General features: G+C 40.7%; 1 protein-coding gene across 2 annotated transcripts in view; it reads left to right on the forward strand.

Annotated features, from left to right (window-relative positions):
• Kdm3 (Lysine demethylase 3) overlaps positions 1 to 20,292 on the forward strand; it is a 204,779-nt gene that overhangs the window by 12,099 nt on the left and 172,388 nt on the right. For both annotated transcript variants that reach the window (XM_074143700.1, XM_074143701.1), the window contains exons 2-6: positions 14,113 to 14,271; positions 14,354 to 14,470; positions 15,982 to 16,164; positions 16,338 to 16,422; positions 17,486 to 17,574. In XM_074143700.1, coding sequence (XP_073999801.1) covers positions 14,113 to 14,271; positions 14,354 to 14,470; positions 15,982 to 16,164; positions 16,338 to 16,422; positions 17,486 to 17,574 — 633 coding nt within the window. The remainder of the gene's footprint in view (positions 1 to 14,112; positions 14,272 to 14,353; positions 14,471 to 15,981; positions 16,165 to 16,337; positions 16,423 to 17,485; positions 17,575 to 20,292) is intronic.

Here is a 20,292-nt window from a genome sequence, read left to right on the forward strand (position 1 = left end):
CTGTTTAGAAAACACTCCTCCATCAATAAAAGAAACAGCAGAAAATGTAATAAGTAATGTAAATACGTAAGTAATGTAAATAATTGTAATATAACAATAAATGTTTATAATAAATAAATTACTTTTTGTAGACTGTAAAAATGAAATTTTTAATTTTTTTAGTTAATAAATCTAATGGTTGCAGAAAAAATATAATATTTAACTCGAGTGTAAAGTATTTTCCTCACACTCGGCAATTTGGTGCAAACCCTGCCTCGCGTGAGGAAAAGTACTACTTTCCACACTTGTTAAATAAATAACTATTGTTCCCTTTGTCATTCAAGAAAGTGTTCTCGAATGTGATATTTTTTCTTTCAAGAATCCTCTTTGTGGTCAGTTAATGGTGCTGATCAATGTTTTCTGTCTTAAATATGTTTTATTTTTAATGTTCGTAAAATTTCGTTAATTTCTAATTTTTACTTTTCTGAATTTACGCTGAGCCTGAAAGATTCACTTGTCCCTGGAGTTTGGTGGTCCTTCAGTTTGAAACTGGTTCCAAGGGAATGAGAGTGGGTCCTGAAGAAGCGGTAACCTCACCGCATTCCTTAATTGCGGTATTTAATAGTGAAAATATTTAATATGGAAGTCAACTGTGTTTTTTAGTATAAATTCCTAATCCTAGTCTAATCACATAAAAAAATTAACTGGATGGCGGCAGCGGAAAGAGTGGTGAGTGTTGACGCCAGTTGGTTCACATTTATCCAAGGGATTTCCGGTTTTGTTTATCTGTCAGTTTGAGTTCAGATTGGATATGATTATATTACTCAAGGTGGAGGGTCTGCGGGATAGATTGTTGGCGAAATGATGTGTTCACTTAGCAGCAGAAGCAAGCGACCTTCAGCTTATTCGTCTCGCTTTCACCTCGCTGAGAGCATTGACAGTGGCGTAATCAGCTGGGAGGGTGGCCCCTCTACAGTGAGCTGTCTCTCTCTCTCTCTATTTAGTTGGACATGAAGACGGCACAATTAGCCGGTTGCAGTGTCTAGCTGCAAGTTTGCACTGCTGGCATGATTCACTCTGCTCCCACCCTGCTGGCGGTCATAACATATGGCACACCTGTCGAGTTTCCATGTGCAGTTTGTTGCAGTTCCCTGTCCTGCCTCATTCGCATTTACATCAGTCTTTAGGAGGCTGCGCAAGTCATCTCTAATTTGCTCAATTTGAAGGTCATTCATCCAGTTACTTTCTCGCACTTTTCCTCTGTGTGTGTTTGTGTGAAGAGACAGATCATAAGAAATTTCACTGTGGTAGCTCATTAGAGCTAGCAGCAGGCTGGGACCCGATAATCGAGATTTGGCCCAATCGGAAGAGCAACTTCAGTATTTAGTTATGGTTCTTATGACCACTCATGAAGAATAAAATTAGATTCCATGAGATGACTGACAAAAAATACTGTAAACAAGAAAGAAGATTTCTCTTGAACCAGACAGATGGTCCAGGAAACAGCAGCTGGGTTGAGTAGCACTCCAGATTTCTAAAAGAGAGAGAGAAAGTAATTCCAAAACTATGAGGTCCATTCTAATCCAGCAGTAGGAGGAGGTTTGGAACCTCGGCAGTACGGGTTAAATGGTTTTCCCGGAATGTAGGGATAGAATCAGGTCAACAGGAATGCGTACAAGAGCAGGATTACTTCAACAGCAAGAATCCAAGCTGAACGTTGGTTGGAACAATATAAGAAGAACAACCTTGGGACAGTATTGATCTGGAGTGATGTTGCGGGGGGGAGTGACCTTGGGTCAGGGTGGAGGCCAGTTCGCACAGCATGCCTAATGCCACTACTCTCATCGAGAACTTCCTGTCTTTTCCGCATCGCACTTTCCCCTATGGAACTTTTGTGGAAGAGTGAGGGAAGACGAATCTCCAAAGTTCCATCTTAGTACAATGTACGGTCTCATTCCTTGCGTAATATAAATTTGAATTAAATTTATCAACCAATTCACAATTTTATTTTTTTTTGAGAATGGTTCCATTGTTTTCCTGTTTCCACTGTTTGCACGCTCTCTTCCAGGTCCATTCCTTGGATTGGAACGATTTTCCAAGGAACCTGCGGAGTTCTTATAGCGGGCTGAAGTTAGGCTCTCTTCTATTCAGTATGTGCGATTCTTATCCCAGTACAAGATTTACAAATACGCAATGTCTTATCATGATTCCACAACAATTATAACAGTACACAAGAAATTCTTTAGAGCTTGTTTCAGTGGATCGATTCAGTGATCGATTAGTGGTTTTGCAGAAAACGTGGAAATCGGTCTCCCTCTCTCCAACTCAGACTGGTTTTAAGTTTTTTTAACGATGGCAAATCCTCTATTAACATGAGGGAGCAGACCAAGTTGTGTGTGCTTATCCGGAAGTAGAGCCGTGGTGAAGATTACAGTTGGCTGCACTGGCTCACTCTAGTGTGTAAAATTGAGACTCCCTCTACTTCCTCTCTACGCCAATCTGCCCAACTGCCTCTTCCTAAAATAATTTTTAGTCATTATCCACGACCACAAAAAGGGACACTTTTGCAACGTAAACTACTCAAGCAAACAAAACTTCTCTCTAATGAGGACACAGCCCTTGTTCTGTGAAGCCAGTCCCAGGAGAAACGAAATGCTCTTTCCAGAAACCAGAAATTATTGTCGAAGAAATTCAGCTGTAAAGCCAAATGCATAATTCTTTAAGGAATCTACAAACAACGGAGCAACTGATCTAATGAGTGAATTGGTCGATTTCTAAAAGTCTCGTGGTGATAAGTGCGCCATGCTTGAACTTGAAGCTGGCTATGGCTAACTTGCTTCAGCGTGCTTGGTAAACCGGCCGAAGACGTTCTCCTCCAGAGCGGGGACAACTCCGCCTCGACTTGCAGCTCTATCGATCTCCCGAATCACCTCTGCGAGCAGGGTCTTGCAGCCAGACTGCTGCTTCTTCTTCCAGTTTTCGTCGGTAGTTCCAAGAAATCAATTTCCCCATGATTTTCTTTCTCTTCCGCACGCAAAACTCTTTATTTTTCTTCTTTGTGCGAAGTGGGACATTTCCCACCTCACTCTCTCTCTCTTATATCCGGTCACTTTCGCGACCTTAAGTATTTCAGAGGAAACAGAAGTTAGAGGCCTCTTGGAGATGATAAATCTGGAACAGCCTGACGACCTTTCTGTTTACTGTCCTCGAGGGTCCATTAAAAGTTTATTCTGTAAAATCTATTTTGGCCGTTCGTAAGGGAAAAGTGGAAATGAGCTTTCCTCTAAAGTGCTATTCTGTTCAACTAAACGGCTTTACTATTAGCTGTGTCGTTGAAAGTTGTGTTGCTATTTACTTCCGAGTTTGATGGAAATCACCGGAACACTATCGCGTAACTTGTGTAATTTTCGTTGTTATTCACGCCTTGAAGGATGTGACTGAATGTTGTATTACGATTGCGAGGAGTAACATAGTTTCTATATAAATACTTGAATGTAAATACTTTTAGATATGGGCAACGCTTTGTCTGAAGGATGAGGGACCGACCGCAGGGAATCTGGATGAGAGGTTGTTAGCTGGGAGGGGTTTAATTTCTAGGTCATAGGGAGGCGCTGTGATGTAGGGGAATGTAACGGGGTCAGGAGGAAGACGGCAACACTGTAGCTCGGGGGTGGCAGTGCACTGTTGCCACATTTCACTCCTCTCTTAATGGTCTCTTCCTGCCGCCGTTGGCTTCCTCTACTGCCTCCACTGTATTCCGTGTGCTGGGAGAGAGCAGCTCTCTTTGTATCGCGGGCGGCAATAATCGCTCTCCGCTCTCGGTTATAATTCAAATGTGCTAGCTGGAGGCAGTGTGTGCTGCCCCCGTGCAGGAGTTCTTAACGTCCGCTCATCCAGCACCTCCCTCCATCCCGCAGTGGTATTGTTTAATATTTCATTTCTTTCCTCTAGTGTCACAATGTCCATTCTAAATTTACATTGCATTCAGTTTTCATTGAAGTAACTGCGGTCCAAATTTGGCATCCTGGAATGCTCGATTACTTACAAGGCTTACTGCCCAGTTAGCCATCTGCTCATATTAGAAACCCTTTTGTGCGAACAAATGGTTGGAAGTGAACACTACTTCTGACAGGAAGTAACAACCTCCATTTTTGCAAATGCCTCGTCTTGTATACTTTCTATAAATTAGATCGCTGGCAACGCTTGCTCCAGGTCTGGGTATAGGAACCCTGGACGGCATACCTCCAGCCTCGCTTGCAACATCTCTCGGTTCTTTAGAAGCTTCCTCGGTCACTAAGAATGTCAGACCTTTAATGAAGGAGAATACATTAATAGTCTACGAGGTTCTATCATCCGATTGGTCTCCATCTTGTAGGAATAATATCGTAGTAGGCGAGTGGTTCTCCTGCCTTGCGGACCTTGTCTCATTTACCCTTTTGCCCTGTATGACCCTAAAGCCAAGACTCTTCAGAATGTCTGATGCCTGAATGTCTGAGAAAGTCACGACTCTGAAGTTGATTGTTCTTTACAATCTTAGCTACGCAAATTATTGAAAGATCTTGGCTAGTTTTGCTGGCATATCTAGGATTAGCGCCTTACATCGCGGCTCACTTCTTCTATCTTGGGGGCCGTCCGATAATCGCACAGAATTATAAGCTTCATTAAAGTAATGTTTTAAGTATTAATGTATATACCTGAAATGGGTCATGTTGCCTAAATTATTTTGTAAGAACATTTACAGGCATGATGGATGTTATTTTAGAAGGTGACTGAATTGTTCCTAATTGAAATGAATAGTTTTAATTGTAAAAAAAATATTATTTCTTTGACCCCAAAACCTCTCAAAAAATAAGAAATAAAATGCAGTTTTCTGCTAATGTGCCTGCATGAAAGTTGGGTGCACCACTCACTTTACGGGACGGAGTGTTTTGGGGACATGTGCGAGGCGATCACGTGAACTAGATGTTTGAAATAGTGATTAATGGGTAAATAGGATTGTGGTATATTCTCAGTGACTTCAGAATAAAGTCAGGGAATAAAGTGAGGGGCGCGGAGGTCGTGTGAGTCGGACCAGGCGGGGCGAGGTCCGAAAGAGAGAGTGTTGTGGCCCACCGGGATGTATCGACCGAGCCCGCACCCCCTCCCAGCACTTTCCTTTCATTATCCCGCCCTGACGTCACCATTCTTCCATCTGGCAGTGCATTCTCCCACATACCTATCTTCCTCTCGAATTTGAGAATCACTCTGCGAACAGTTACTTAATTCCACAAGTACCCTGATGGCTAATTACCGTAAAAGTGAACCAACTCTGCTGTAATGATTATTTGACAATAACTATATTTAAAGTGTGTTAAATACAATGTTAGCATAAGCGTTAAAATATTGTATGTCACCATATTCTGTGCGTATATCCTAAAGATACATTTAAGAAACACTGAATTATACCTCGACATTTTATTTTTTATTAATCCTGAAATTTAAGTTTTCGTATCGTGGGCTCTAGCCCAGCCTGTGAGAATTTTAAATTTGCTCATGAAACATTACTTATACTTATGTAGATATTACAATTACATTTTGTTGTGCGTAAAATAACTTGGAATGTTTTGATAATTGGCCGAAAAGAATGAGATTCATTTAATTTTAACACTTAATAAAGGTTTCAAATGAAAATGTACAAACAACTGAAAAGCTTACTTTGTTTACGTAGAGAATTGTGCAGTTAGCTGGGCCGCGTACCAAGACACTGACAGCTAATGCTGCCAACACATCTGCACTTTACCAGTCCCAACTAATAACCCAATTATTCAAGTTGGTCACACTGCTTCACAACCTTGGCGTGGAACGTCCCTTATAAGATCAGCTGTTCGGCCATTTCCCTCTTCCTCTTATCAATATTTAACTAACCTTTTGTTTAAATTAGTCATACAGTTTTTAAAGGTTAAATCGTTTAGATTAACTGTGATTTATATTATTTTTGATGTATATAATTAAAAATAACAATGCATAAAGGTGTTAGTTGGTGAAATAGGTGTTAATAAAGTTATGCCCTATGGCTGATGTTCTGTTATTGTACTTAAATCTGGAATTTTTTATTTTCAACTAAAATTACTTAACTTCACTTAAATCATGCATTTTTATTGTTATTCTCTTTAATATTTATGTTCATCAATAACCTTTGAATATTTATGTTATTATTTATGATTATTATGTTACTACTTAATCGTGGATTCATTCTGTCATTATTTAGAGATATAAAACATAAATTATTAATATTTTGACTGGTTTAATCGAATTTATACTTTATAACCATTTAATGTTGCTCAAAAATAGACTTGGTCCATGATTGAATCATTCATAATAAGTGCCTTTAAAATTCATTCTGTTATTTGAATGTTGTAAAGCTGATCTGGCAGTCCAGTTTCTTTTCATTGCCACGTAGTGGCTAGCGTATTGGTTTTGGGAAGAGAATCTTTACTCGTCAGGTAGAACTGTTTTTCGTTTCACTTAGCGATATCATCTTAGGATTTAGCGTTTTTGGAAACAGGTTCCAGTTATTGTCTTTAAACTTTGGATGCGCCCTACTTCCATTACTTGCATACATTCTTGGATACATACGCACATTCAGTGGTAACTTGTTTAATATAGTTGATACGAAATATCTAAGTGATATTCGGAGTTGGAAGAATATCTGTTCATTGTCAGTGATCCTGAACTAGACGACATTAAATCAGGCTGTGAGTTTCATTTGCTGTTTGTATGTGCGTTAGGGCGTCTCTTTGTTCCCAGTTCCCTTAAAGGGGTGTTTCCAGTGATTTTGCAATGAACCTGTATTTATGTAGATAATTAATTACGGAAATTCCGGTAAGGGAAAGTTTGGATCGGTACTAAGCGGGGACCCCCTGATGGGGCCCAAGCCAAATAATACTTTGGGCTTCCCCTCGATTTTTCTTTTTAGAGATATTTTGTTCGTGCAGAGAGAGGGAGTGGGGGAATTTTCTAAAAAACACTTTTCAGAATCTGGGGACCTCAAGCAGATATTTGAGGTGAAAACCCTATTTGGTGATTGGGGCATGATGACAATATGGGAAAATGTTGCCCCTAAATGGAAAGGGTTTCACCCCGGCAATGGAAAGCAGGTGTACCTACCTGCTCCTCTGACTGTTTCGTGCTACATTCCTGATGAAATACACTTGCTATTAGTTCTATTGGGTAATCTTGTTAATTTAGGAATCAGGACGCCGTTATTCTCAGCACTTGCAGAGGAAAGGTGGAGAGATCACACTTTGGGGCATATCCTGGCCCTCAAAGATGGTAGAATCTTTGGCGCGGACCCTGTTGCACCTTGGAGCTAGGATGGTATGAACAAGGTGCTCATGTGTTGAGGATCAGCTGACAGGTGCCTTGGTGGGGAGCGTAGTAATGTGACCCAGATGTGCGGCCCAAGTGCAGCCAGCAGTGGCCGATGTATTCAGCTCGGCTAGTACCGCTGACCTACTATCTGTCCACCGCACACTGGCTCCTAACTCTCCCCCCACCCCAGCCTTCACTCTAGGCCTAGTGTAAACAGTCGGATCGTTCTCTGACATCACAATGCTCCTCTAAATGTAATCAACCCGCTCACTAGTTTCTTAGAGGTTCTTCGTCCATCACTGCGCATTTCCCGAATGTGCGGGAAACCGAAATGCAAAGCCTGCAAAAGACCTATCTTGGAAGTCTTTTCCACTGGAGCTTCCTGATTTAGAAAAATACAGAATACTTGTAAAGGTTGTTTACAGACAGAATTCAACATTCCAATGACTCGTAACTTTGACAACCCATTTCTTGCTCAAAAATATTGTACTAGTGTTGGCTACATAGAATCCTGGAACCGTCATTCTAGAACTGAGCTTCACGTCTTCCTGAGAACTTGGCGTAAGTAAGGTTACATGAAAGCAATGTTCTAATCAAAGTAATTACTCCTACATTAGTATGCTAGATTCTCTGTTAAGGATATCTTGTGGTTTGGGGCCTCACCTGTCGGAAAAATGTCGAGCTGTCCGTGAAGACTAGTTCCAATAATTATGAGTTGGTACTTGGCTAATATAGTTCAGACATTTTGCATAGTTTCCTGTCGTAGCTGCGGAGTTCACCCTGAACATTATTTTGACCGTTCGTTCTGAACTGTTTAGGTTTTCCAACATGGCGCTAAATCCAATCAGATCTGATGGTTGCTCTGCAGTAAGCGAGTACATTTTTATTTTTACTTGTGTACACTAGTCACATCTGTACAAATTTACGTCACATCATGCGTCGCGTGTTGAGTTAGAGGGGATTTTCCACTTTATTATTGTTCTCTCAACAATTTGTCAGAAGATTTTGAAATTCGAACACTCGTGAGCTTGCGATTATGGGTGTTATCGCTTTCTACTGAAGAACTTGAGTGCAATGTGTAACGCTTGCACTTGCACCAAGGAGGTGCATTGCACACACTTCGAGTTGGAAGGAAGTTCGACAAGCGGAAGTACCGCTTCACTGAATGCATTTTTTCTTTCCTGATATTTTTACGAAAATGGTTTTTACTGTTCTCCTGACCTCCTTATCCACATCAAGGCGCCACTACAGCCGAACGGTATGTGGCGAGGCTTGCTATAAATTGGTTCGGTTGCGGCCTTGGATGTTATTTAATGGTATTTGAGGAATTATTGCTTGCGGATCTATAGGCGATCATTTATGGAGGGAAGTTGCTGTTAGAGCAGTTCTGAGGAGTACTCTCTCTAAATTGTCGCTTCCATTTACCTACTTGCAAGTAGTGTACTAGTTTTCCAGTTAATATCACCAACTATTTGAGTTCGAATCTTGAGAATATTAGTACGAGAAAGTGGTGTGAGTAAGCAATGTTCGAGGCGGTTCTGAGAAAGTACGTGGTAATTTTGGGCGCGATTATCCGAGTCGATTGGAGTCAGTGTGAAAGAGGCCAGAACCAGCGTTTATATGCGTGGATGTCCTTCTTGAGCCGGTGTTTGAAGGTTCAGGGAGGTTTCAGAGAATGTGTTTGCAACCGTGCGTAATATTACTTAACTCGTGCGTTGGGAAGTTGTCCTTCTGGGCCGAGACAGCAAGCGGCTAGCAGTTCACCTTGGCGTCTCCGGCGTGTTCGACATATTGCCCAACTGTGCGCCAATGTTCCACCTCCCTGCACCTCTGTAGCAATATTACCGCCCCACTCCGGCCTCCTAACTGTTCTCCGCAGTAATAGCACAAAATAAACCCCTCTCTTGATCGCTGTATCCAAGCTCCAACTAGGTCCGAAATTTCAAGCGAGATTTCGAACGATAATTGGTTGAGCGATGTGCACGACAGCTTTGAGATGATGTGCAGCTTCTCAGATTTTACTTTTCGTATCGGTGCCCTAGATCAGAAATCCTTGAGTTCTCCAAGATCAAAGTATGACTGCTTTGGCTGCCATCAATTGATAAGCTACAACCTTCTCACGCTGACATAATTCCAACAGGAGCAATTCTAGATTAGTGGATACAGAAAGAAACCATAGAAATATATATGTACCGGAGAGTGGTAAATGTTGTGAAAGATAAAGTCCTCTGAATCCGAAAAAGTGTTTTTTTTTTTTTAATAAAAATTGACTCCTCTTAAATGTTGATTAGGAGATTCTACAATTTTAATATTGCGTAACCAAAAGTCCGATGTGACACTACCGGGCGTCATGATGTAGCGACCTGGCCATACACCGTCGCAATATTTCATTGGGTCAAATCAATATCTGGCCTACTTACCTTCTGTTCCGCCCTTCTTTACTGAATAGAGCGCCCGCTCTTATACGGCAAAGGGGAAGCACTTTCACCTCCCAGCGGGAATCGTGTGAGCTATTCCCAGATTCTGCAAGCCGCTGCCATCGCGTTAAAAGGGAAACTTGAGTTTGCAGTGGCGCTTCGCCTACGACGTAATCTATTATTATTATTATATTTTTTATTTGATTTATAGGTTCAAAACCTATAACAAAAGGAGTTGGTTTTATCCTTGCCTTCAACGTAATCTAAAAGTCTAGCACACCCAGATCTACTGGAGTTGGAACCTTGAGAGTCGCAGCAAGGGAGAGTCGTGCGAGTGTTCGCGAAAGGAATTTCAATCAGATTCGAAACCAATCGGAGGAGGCGACCTTGTGATACAGTTATTGTTAACAGAATTCTCTCTGTAGGGAACTAGACTCAGTTTTGTTGGAAGAATTAGAAGAATGTAAAGTCAAATGGAAGTGAATCTTCAACAATTCGTCATCTCCTACAAAATTGCTCTGGAAGATTTAAATAGAAGATGTAAAGTTGGTAAAAACCAATTTTTGTAGCCAGGGAACCTCAAAAAGGTATTTCCGGTAAAAACGAAAACAGAACATCTACTCCGAACATGACTTCCTCTAAAGAGGGGTAAGAGCAGGTAGAAATCCCATTAATACGCGAATATTTCTCATTTAACGACCCCTGCACGGTTAATCCTGCTGTCGATTGTATTAGCTGCCATCAAACATCGAGATTTCTGCGTAACTTTAGTTAATACTGACCATCTGGGACCGCGTAATCCCGACAAAGTCCGTATATCCGCCCTCCTAACAAACCTTCTATATTCGCCAGTGGACATTCTATCTAATAGTGCTTTCTGAAGACTGCAACGACATCTGTCGGAAGTAGGTAATAAACTATAGTGACGCGTCCTCAGTTGTCATGACTACAGCTTCTAGTTTGCCGCCATTTTCGTGTTAAGGTCTGACTTGATCACTAGCAAATGATTCAGTGGAGGATCTCTCCGAAGACTTCTTAATATTCGGTTCGTTTATTCATCACTTTCTGATTTGTAAACAACTACCCCCACTCTAGAACTCCCCCTTCCTAGTTACATGGTGGAAAAATGTACTTCATTCATAAAATAGCCTGCTCTAATACTGTTGAGTGAGTTTATCTCCGACCGGAAATCTCAGAATTCGCTTCACACGTGAGCGTGGAGTTCTCGACAAGATGCCTATTTGTTTGTTTATATTCTCACTAAAGAGAGACGAATTTTTGCGATTATGTTGGATTTTTGACATTTAGTTTCCGCTGGAAATTCACATTTTGTGGTCCTCTGAACATGGCCAAATGTTCGAAAGGTTTAAGTGGACAGGCAAGCAAAATATCTTGGAACTCAGACTTGGAGTACCGATTGGTGCTGCAGTCATATCTAATAGTTATGGCTGAAATCTGCCTTAGAACCACCATCAGGTTACTAACCTGCCAGGGTAATTTATGATAGATCTGATCTGTACATGGAAAAATGAAGCATCCTGTAAAATTCAGTTTCATCTAGTACCAAATTGCATCGTGAAGGTGTGATGACTATAGTAATAGTTGGAATAGCGAAGTTGGTGCGATTGGTCGCACCATATGTGATCGTTCAGAAAAAAAACCATTGATTTTGCTTCTTAGTTCTGCTTCAGTTAAATGCGCTCAACTTTATTCGCAATAATTCCATCCGTGAAGTGGGATTCTGGGGCTTGTGCGATGTATCATCTCCACTTCTCCCTTTGAGGCCGCCATCTCGCCACAGCTAGGTGAATGGCCAAGTCATTGCTTCCTACGCAAGAAATAGAAAAGTGACAGAAAGTTCAAATTTGTGTTTTTCCACTGAGGCGCCACTCCCCTTCTTTCTAGTGTCGAATAAAAAAATTTTCTTTCTTTTTCCTTACTTCTTTTCTCGCTCTCTTTTGAAAATTATTCTTATGTTTTCCTTTATAACTTAGATAACTTATTGCGCATAAGTTCTGTAATGTTATTTCCGGGAAAGTTGTGTTAAAGGTCAGTTCTGAACGAGGAGAGTGGTTGGGTCTGCCATTGGAGTGTCACTCGAGTGTGATGTACGTAAGGACCTACCTTCCAGCAAATATATTAGAATGATTTGTGGAACCAAAATTCCAAGAAACTAGAAGGAAATGTGGCGAATGGTTATTTTTAGAAATGCGACGTTGAAGGAGAGAAAAATATTTCTGTAAGGCCGATGGCCATTCTAGCCGAGTCGCGCCTAAGCAACTGCAATGGCGTAGTTTTTACTTTGAAGTAATCCTCTTGTGATGTGTTAGAAATTGGATTTGGAATTAATCCTGATTCTGGAAGACTTAAAATAGTAAAAGCGATGTTGTACCCTGTTGGATAAGTACTGGCTTAGTTGAATACGTTGCGACTGCCACTCTCAAACTGTATTATATTTATTACATGCCTGGAGGCGGCAACCCCCACCACAGCAGGTGGGCGTGGCTAGGTGCATGGCCGCCTCACTCTCGCGCCCCACCACCACATTTTATGGGCAACCATCTTGGTGCCGATCGAACTGGCTTTTGGAGGTGCTGCAGTCTGGTGAGTATACTCACAAGTATGCTTTGTCAAGTCCAGGTATCCACGTGCAATGTTTATTACATTTAAACCATTAGTACGGCCAACTGTTTGGCCTACATTTGTCTCCTCAGGCAGCTACAGCATCATAAGTACGTAGCTTTTAGGAGCTCAAGGAGGCGCTAATGTTGGCGATCTCGTGTTTGGACCTGTCTGCCGCTCCATTAGTTTGGTAGTTACGGGCCCGAACTTTACTTGCTCTGCTACTTACTGTTCGAGCTAATGTCACCATTCGAGCCAGATTTCCCAGACTGTGTGTTCTCTAGAAATCTCTGCAATGAGATCCCTGAATTTTAACAAAAGTAGCTTGTTAGAAAAAATGTGTGAGTGTGCCCAAAATATCTCGATAACGAAAGGTCGTGGAAAGCAGAAACTGTGACTCAGCTGGAATGTCCATCGGCTTTACAGTCTCTCATTCAACGACGCAATCATTAATTGGCTCTACCATTTCACTGGCGGTCCACACTGTCGCCTAGCAACCTAGAGCCCACCATTGGGAGTACCATTTCACTAGATGAAAATTATACAGGGACACTTTTATATCAAAAATTACCAAAATTCCGCATTTGAAGAAAATAGGTAGACTACATTAAATTTTGAATTCTTTGGAATAAGGTTCTAATAGCAGAACTTCAAGGTCTTCTCTAGATCTGCTGACAGTGTCCCTACTGTGTGTTAAAACTTTAAAACCTCTTTTATTCAAAAATAATGCCATTCCAAGGTTGAAATTTTGTTCGTCTATCTATAGCAAGGGTGGCCAACCAACACGATCCTGCGGGACACTCAGGAAATTCTTCATTAGGTTGTAGGCATCTTATACAAATTATACGAATTTTCTATTAGATTAGTCCGAATACAGAAACTTTTAGATGTGAAAATTCAAATTGTAATTACCTAATTATTATTGTTTTTTATTAATCCATGTGTATTATAAACAGAGAAAATATAATGATAATTATGAGATCATCGAATAATATTTTAATTAATTTAATAGTGAGATATTTATTTCTCAACACTTGCACTTATCTCTTGTAAGTCGATCTCAAACTCTCATGGGCACAACGTAATTGATTTTCTGGGTTTTCTTCCATCAAGATCGTGTGTGACCAATGTTCGGAAAATTCCACTTTCAAAAAAAAATGATTCGCAAAAGAAAGTCGATCCAAAAGCGTTCACAACAATTGTGCCAGATTTCCCAAATTGGAGCTCACAAACTTGATCAACTTATATCTTCTACAAACAGAATGTTAAAACTTGTAATTGTGCACGTTTGTAGAGGTTCCTAAACTGTAATTGTACATAATTTCGAAGGATTTACCCTAATAGGGCAGGAGATACAGCAATTAGAAATTTGAGGGAAATGTAAAACTCCCAAACTTTAACACCTTTATCTCCTAAAAAAATAATGCCAGAAACATGGATTTGTGCACAATTTTAGAGGTAAAGGAGTACTGTAATTGATAGAACTCGATGTACTGTTTGTTAAAATGCATGAGAAAAGACTGTTGGAAGACAGCAGGGCAGGCTTGATTTGGCTTTTTAATTCGGACTTTGATGTTTGTAAGGAGTTGTTTCCTGTTTTACATAGGATCTCTTTTTCTCTTGCATCCGCGAAATCTGTTAATTTGCTTTACTTTGGTATCTGATTAAGTCTCCAGTTTTCTGGCAGCTCCTTGACTTTGCGATAAATAAATTGAAAGTGATTATTGATGTATTTGTTGTCCAGGTGCTGGTAGAGTACGATGACCGGGAGTGGCAGCGAAGAGAATGGGTCTCAATACACAAGGCGGGACTGTTTCATTCATTTCTGGTCGAGAAAACTCTGGTATGGTGCTCGAGATCAGATTCTGCAAGGTCACCCTGTAGCTCTCTAGCCCCGGCCTTGGTAAGCTGACCCTACTTTAGTTACCCTTGCCCTCACTATGTGGCTGTCTCACTGATAGTGTTTTCTTCCTTTTTTCTCGAAGAACTTCATTGCACTGGTAGGCGCACAGGACCTCGCTTGTTACGACCTGGAACCTGTGGAGTTCTTAAGGGACAGACACATTGCCTTCAGGGATCCACAATCCTTCAAGTCATTCCAAGTAAGTTTTTGTTTATTTTTAATAATATAGTTACTTTATTTCAAATTGAAGAATCTAAATGAATAGAATAAAAATTACGAGAAATGTTCTGCATGGATAATTCGTCTAACAGTACTCTACGGCAAAAAAAGAATTCTAGTACTATAACGAGAACTAAGTAATCTGTGAGGCCAAATGTAAAGCAATAATTATAAAAATAATGAAAGTAAAAAGTATATATAAATAAGGTGTCTCAGATAGTGTCGAGCATTCGGCCCTGGAATCAAACCTGAGTGTTCTTGATGAAAACGGTGGGGTCAGTAAGGGAAAGAACTGGAGTTCATGTGAGTTGGAGGAAGATGGGCCCTTACTTTTTTGGAATTAATTACAACTTTCATCTTTGTAACGTAGATATCAAGCAAAAAATGAAATAAACATTTGGCCAGCCGGTGGTTAGCTGACCCATTTCGTAAAATTCAAACTGTCCAAATCTGCATCAATAAGATCACTGAGAGAGTCCATAAATTGGTCTCTATTATGGCTGATGAATCCACAAGTGGATGTTGCTAAATTGTAATACCAGGTAGTACTGAAATGTCTTGTATCGTACTATCATGTCTGGCACGATACCTGAAGAGCCTAAACCCCACCCTCTTACCTTAAATCGCTTTTCTCGGCGTTTCTATTTGTAAAAAACATTCCTACGTCATTCGTAGGCAGCCTTCTTGAAGTTGCCTGGCTAGATGGGATTCCGATTGCTCATAAGACTGTCGGGTAAAGGAGCGGATAAGTCAGGAGAAACATGCAGACGAATGTGGTCTGCGGTGCTGGAAGCTTAGTAATGGCACCTTAAATTGAAATACATTGTGCCCAGACAGAGGAATTCCTGTAGGGTGTTCGGAAGGTTTATCTGCTGCTCGGGTGGAATCTGACAGGGAGGTTCCACTAAATCAAGCTGGCTCTCAGTTACAGTGCCAGTCTTGCCTCCACTTACTAATAAATTCTGTTTTGTAAGGGGGTAGTTACCATTCGTTAGAGTTATTTATGCAGACAGACCGGCCACCTCTCGGAGACATCCCTTTCCGGAAATTAACGTCATTATGTTTAGAGATGGCATCGTCACAGCCAACATTTATGACAGAATCCACGTTGTTCTAATCTTCCCGCAGAACCCCCTGCATTTATTTCTTTCCAATAAATCTATTCATTAAAATAAACATGTTACTTCTGTAAATGATACCTCCAGCCTCCAGAGCGTCGCTGAAGGAATGTGTGTTGACGTCGTGTACTGGAAGTCCAACGAACCATCAAGAGATTCTCCAGATCACTCTAAATTTGGGTGGCTAGCATTTCTAACTATAAACCTGCTACTATCTGTGGCTGCCATCTATCCTTGACCATATAGTAACGGAAATGAATAAGAGCAGCTACTTCCGGCTAGCCATTGCTGGACCTTGAGCTAGTTCACTCCGTTACCCAACCTGTTTGTTGTATTTTACACTGTTATAATAGCGTTTTTGTTTTCCGTGCAGGACTATGAGAGGAGATGGGGCGAAGACCCTTGCATCCAGGAGTGGACCAGGTGTCAGGATGGACAGAGTATACTGCTGGCCACGCCCAGTGTTCTGGTCGGCTACCGGGTCCAGGTGTACAGAGCTGAAGGCACCACTCAGTGGTACACCGCCGTCATAGTAGGATACAACGAGTCGACCCGAGTACGTCTTTTATGTCATGAAATATCATATCTAGTGTCTCAGCCTAGTGATTATTTAGCCAGCTTCCGCCTAGATCTGGAGCCTATGACTTCTTGGAATCACTGAGACCTGAGTTTATCGTACTGAATATAGCTAGGTAATCTGTGATTGATGACAGTGTCATTGTGTTGCAGGAGCTGACGGTGACAGATGACACGGTGCTGGAGGATCACAACGAAGATCCCTGTCTGGTCCAGATGAGGCTGATTGGAGACGGAGGTAATTATCCCACTGATTAATCTAGTCATTCACCAGATTTGCAGAAATTTCACGTTTCATTCATAGGACCGCCCTATCTGAAATATTGATGAAGGTGCTTTCTCTGTTGTGTAGTTCTGGATGAAGTATTGGATATTGATGGCGTGCTGCTCTTTGTTCTGCCAGTTCGCTTCTGAGCAAGCTGAGGGTCTGTAATGAAACTAGTTCTCTGTCGCACAAGCTCATCTGCGAGATGGATGAATTATTCAATGAAGATTAGCAAGTGTTGAATAATTCATAGAGAAGAGTGCCCACTGCCTGCTCTGCCAGTCCTCAACTTCCATTTTTCTGGCATCAATGGATCCAGTGAATCTTCTCTTACAATGTTAGAACAAGTATCCGTTTAGGGCGGTTCATGCAGCTGTCACCTACTGCACTCATCCCAATACTGATTTGAATTTAGTGTTGGATGGAACCCGCTGGTAAAAGGTTTAGACTTTGCAACTTCTTTCTCGCGGGGGGTCCACTAGCCACATCATCAGGAGTATTGGCGTCCCTGCGGATCATCACACGTAGGCGTCAACACTAACTAAGGCAGAGTTGTAAAAATACTGTGTAATTGTCTGAAGTCAAAGCCGCAAAGTGAGATGTATTCCGAATAAGGCATCATCTTGATGCCTCAGGCAACTTTAAAGGCGCTAATGACCTTAGAAATTGATGCGCCAAAAACAAATGTCGATATCGTGACGGCGATTTTGTTGAATGTTGGAGATACATATTTAGATTCGATGGAGATTGCGTTTCAGCTGGACTTGAGGATTGAGTGATCGGGTGGAATTGTTGGGTTCGAGACAGTTACGCTGCATCTTTTCGAGTTTCTTGTTGTCAGCTTTCCTGGCGGGTTCTCGCTTCCTTCTGCTCAATCCTGCTAACCCTTCCAGCAGCCCTAACCTTTTCCCCATAATCCAAAGAGTATGTTGATATTAATTGAAAGATCCAAGACGCTACCTAACTTCATTTATTATGTCTTACTAGCTGTTGTAACTTAGTATGTAGTTAACTTAGTGTTGTTCTGTTTATGCAGTTGTGGAGTCGATCATGCGAGGCGAGAACGTGGGCATCACGCCGAGGAGATCCAGGTCCAATCTGGTGCTTCATCACCACCGCCAGTCGGTCAGTCTTAGCTCTAGATCTTAGGTGTCGCCGCACCTCTACCTCATCCGTGTCTCCTTTTCCCCCTTGTGGAGAAATCCTTCCCCATTTGCTGTAAAATTAGCTTACTCTCAAAACAAATTAACTCTCTTAGATGTCAGGTTGGTTTTTGTTTTCATTGAAAAAGTGTTTCACGATGTACAGAAAACCAACAGACAGCAGAACAATGAATGGAAACAAACGTCCTGAAGAGGACAGAGCAGGTAAGTGCCCCAATTAACCATCTAGTTCTAGAGCAGTATTTCCGAACGGCACCCAACAATCCTAGAGGTGGAAGCTTGAAAAGTGGTAAGCTTAAGATTCGCCTCCTTACAGGGTTTCTTAGCCAGTTGTTGTGCATTACAGCTCCTCTGGTTTCGGAGTGCTAAAATATATTTAAAACTGTTATTAATGCATTCAGAAGGAGGATATTGATGACATTGGCAGATTTGTGACTTCTCTTCCATAGCGCTCCTGCAGACACTGAAAACATGTGGCTCCTCAATATCACTCGCCACACCTTTTCCTCCTTCCGTTTTAATTTTATAAAACATCTCTCTCAGAACGCGATCAACAATATAGATTTTGAAAACTCTGCTGTGAAATAGTTGTTTGTGACTAGCGCGTGTGGCGGTAGGAAGGCGAGTGGCAGAAGAGCTCTAGTTTGGCCAGCAGGAGGTGATGCGGGCAGTGGCGCCACCTTCAGACTTGTTTGTCCATCTGCCGACCTGGGCCCCCCCCAATCTCAGCATTCTCCTTCCACCTTTCAATTTTCTCCAAAGTTCAGTTGTTACTGTGAGGATAATTGACTTCAGTGTCACCTCTGATCTCTGCAATAAGATGGAGGAAGCGTGACGTCACCCATCCAGTTTTCTAACCTTTTAAAAATGTAAAGAAATGGGATCTACATACGCGAAGAATGGCGGATTGTAATAATTGTTATAAAGTGATTCGATTTACAGAATTAGTGGGAAGTGCCCAATTGCGGGATCTGTTCTGTTTTGAAAGCCACGCCATCAAGTAGTCCTCTACTCTCCAGAACCCAGCGTTTTTTTGTCTATCGTCACTCCTCCAGGTTCAGTTTTCTTTCTGTTTTTCATTTATATTTTTCCATTCCCTGTATTCTAATTTGGTCAGCTGGTACGCAAGACGCCACGTAATTCAAACCTACTCACGTAATTGTTTACTTTCATGAAAATAAATACAGAAAATTTGACGAATTGTAAGCTATTTCATAATTTATAGTAGCAATAAAATTTTAATATCGCAATTAGCCTTGTTGATGATGTGCTATAAAATATAAATAACAATAATAATACATAAAATAAATAATAAAAATATAAATAATACTGCCAGTTACAATAAACCAGGAACAAATAAAATGAAAGAATAATGTAGCTGATTTTATCAGATGCAGCATCCAGCGCGAGGCCAGTAAAGCTTAGATGAATTCTTATTGGGTTCGATTTCCAGTCTAAAACTGCATTTTATTCAGTGTTAAATATGAGAAATTTATAGTTATGTTGAGGTGGGGGACAGAGCTTAGAAACCTGTGGTTTGTTATTAAGAAGTAAAAATGCTGAGTGTGAAACCTTATTAGAGTGAGTAGTCACACCAAATTGTTAATATGAAGGAAGAATTTTCACAAAAATAAGCTCTGTTAAGTAATTAATATATTTTCCTGAAATTAATAAAAAAACCAAACAGTTTTCCGGGGGAAGTTAAGAAGCGAGTGGTGGTGGCTAGGACCGAGTGGCTATGTCCACTTGACCTCAATAAAGTTGAAGAGAACAGTTAAGGGTTTATGTTGAGAATGGTAGGAGGAGAAAGTAATAAATTGGCGGGTTATTCGGGATGGAGAAGTGCGCCCACGTGTAGTGATGGGCTATTTGAGCGGACTCGTTCCATTGGAACGAGTCCGATGGTGGAACGAGTTGATTCAAATCCCTATTTTTAAAAAAAGTGATTCCGCCCCGCCCCAAAAAATTTAGGCAAATAAAAATGAAAATGAGGCAGCAGAAGGTTTGGAACGATTAAACATAAGAACAAATGTCACGCAATTTATTATATTATTATATCATTAAATGTTAGCTTTCCCAGTTAATAACAAAACTATATTTCTTTAACACACATTGAGTACTATCCCTAATTTCCAATTGCTCTGATAAATATAAAATTAACAACGTAATACAAATATTAACACAAAAATAGGCTAGTCAAATATAAATTAAAGCAATGCAGTTTTGTCATTATCTAGCTTGACCACTAGAAGACTGGAGTTAACTTACTTCAAGAGTATTCAAGGTAGAGAAACGGAAATGGGTAGGAAATTATTCCATAAAAATTCTAACCCTTCAAAATTATAATTACTCATAATATTTATTAACTAAGAATTGAATATCAAGCTTTTAAAATATTATCTTATTGTTTTACAAAAAGAAAAAGCTGTGTGCTTAATCTTAAACTTAGCGCTGGACACTCTTACTCTCATCTTCATTGGCGTAAGCTTGAACGTGTACATGTCAGCTAGACGGTCAAAGTAAAACTGGGCCAAAATTTAGTATTACCTAACTGGTTTACTTAGTGTAGTATCCCTCCCACTCTATCACCTATTTCACAAACATTCATCGATTGAAAATATTTTTTAGTTAAATATTCGTTTCATTGGAATACAAAAAACATTATAACGCTTTCTTAAGA

Source organism: Rhodnius prolixus, unplaced genomic scaffold, assembly GCF_049639745.1.
Source record: "Rhodnius prolixus isolate KJV_2025 unplaced genomic scaffold, Rpr scaffold_18, whole genome shotgun sequence".
In the NCBI taxonomy this organism is placed as follows: Eukaryota; Metazoa; Arthropoda; class Insecta; order Hemiptera; family Reduviidae; genus Rhodnius; species Rhodnius prolixus.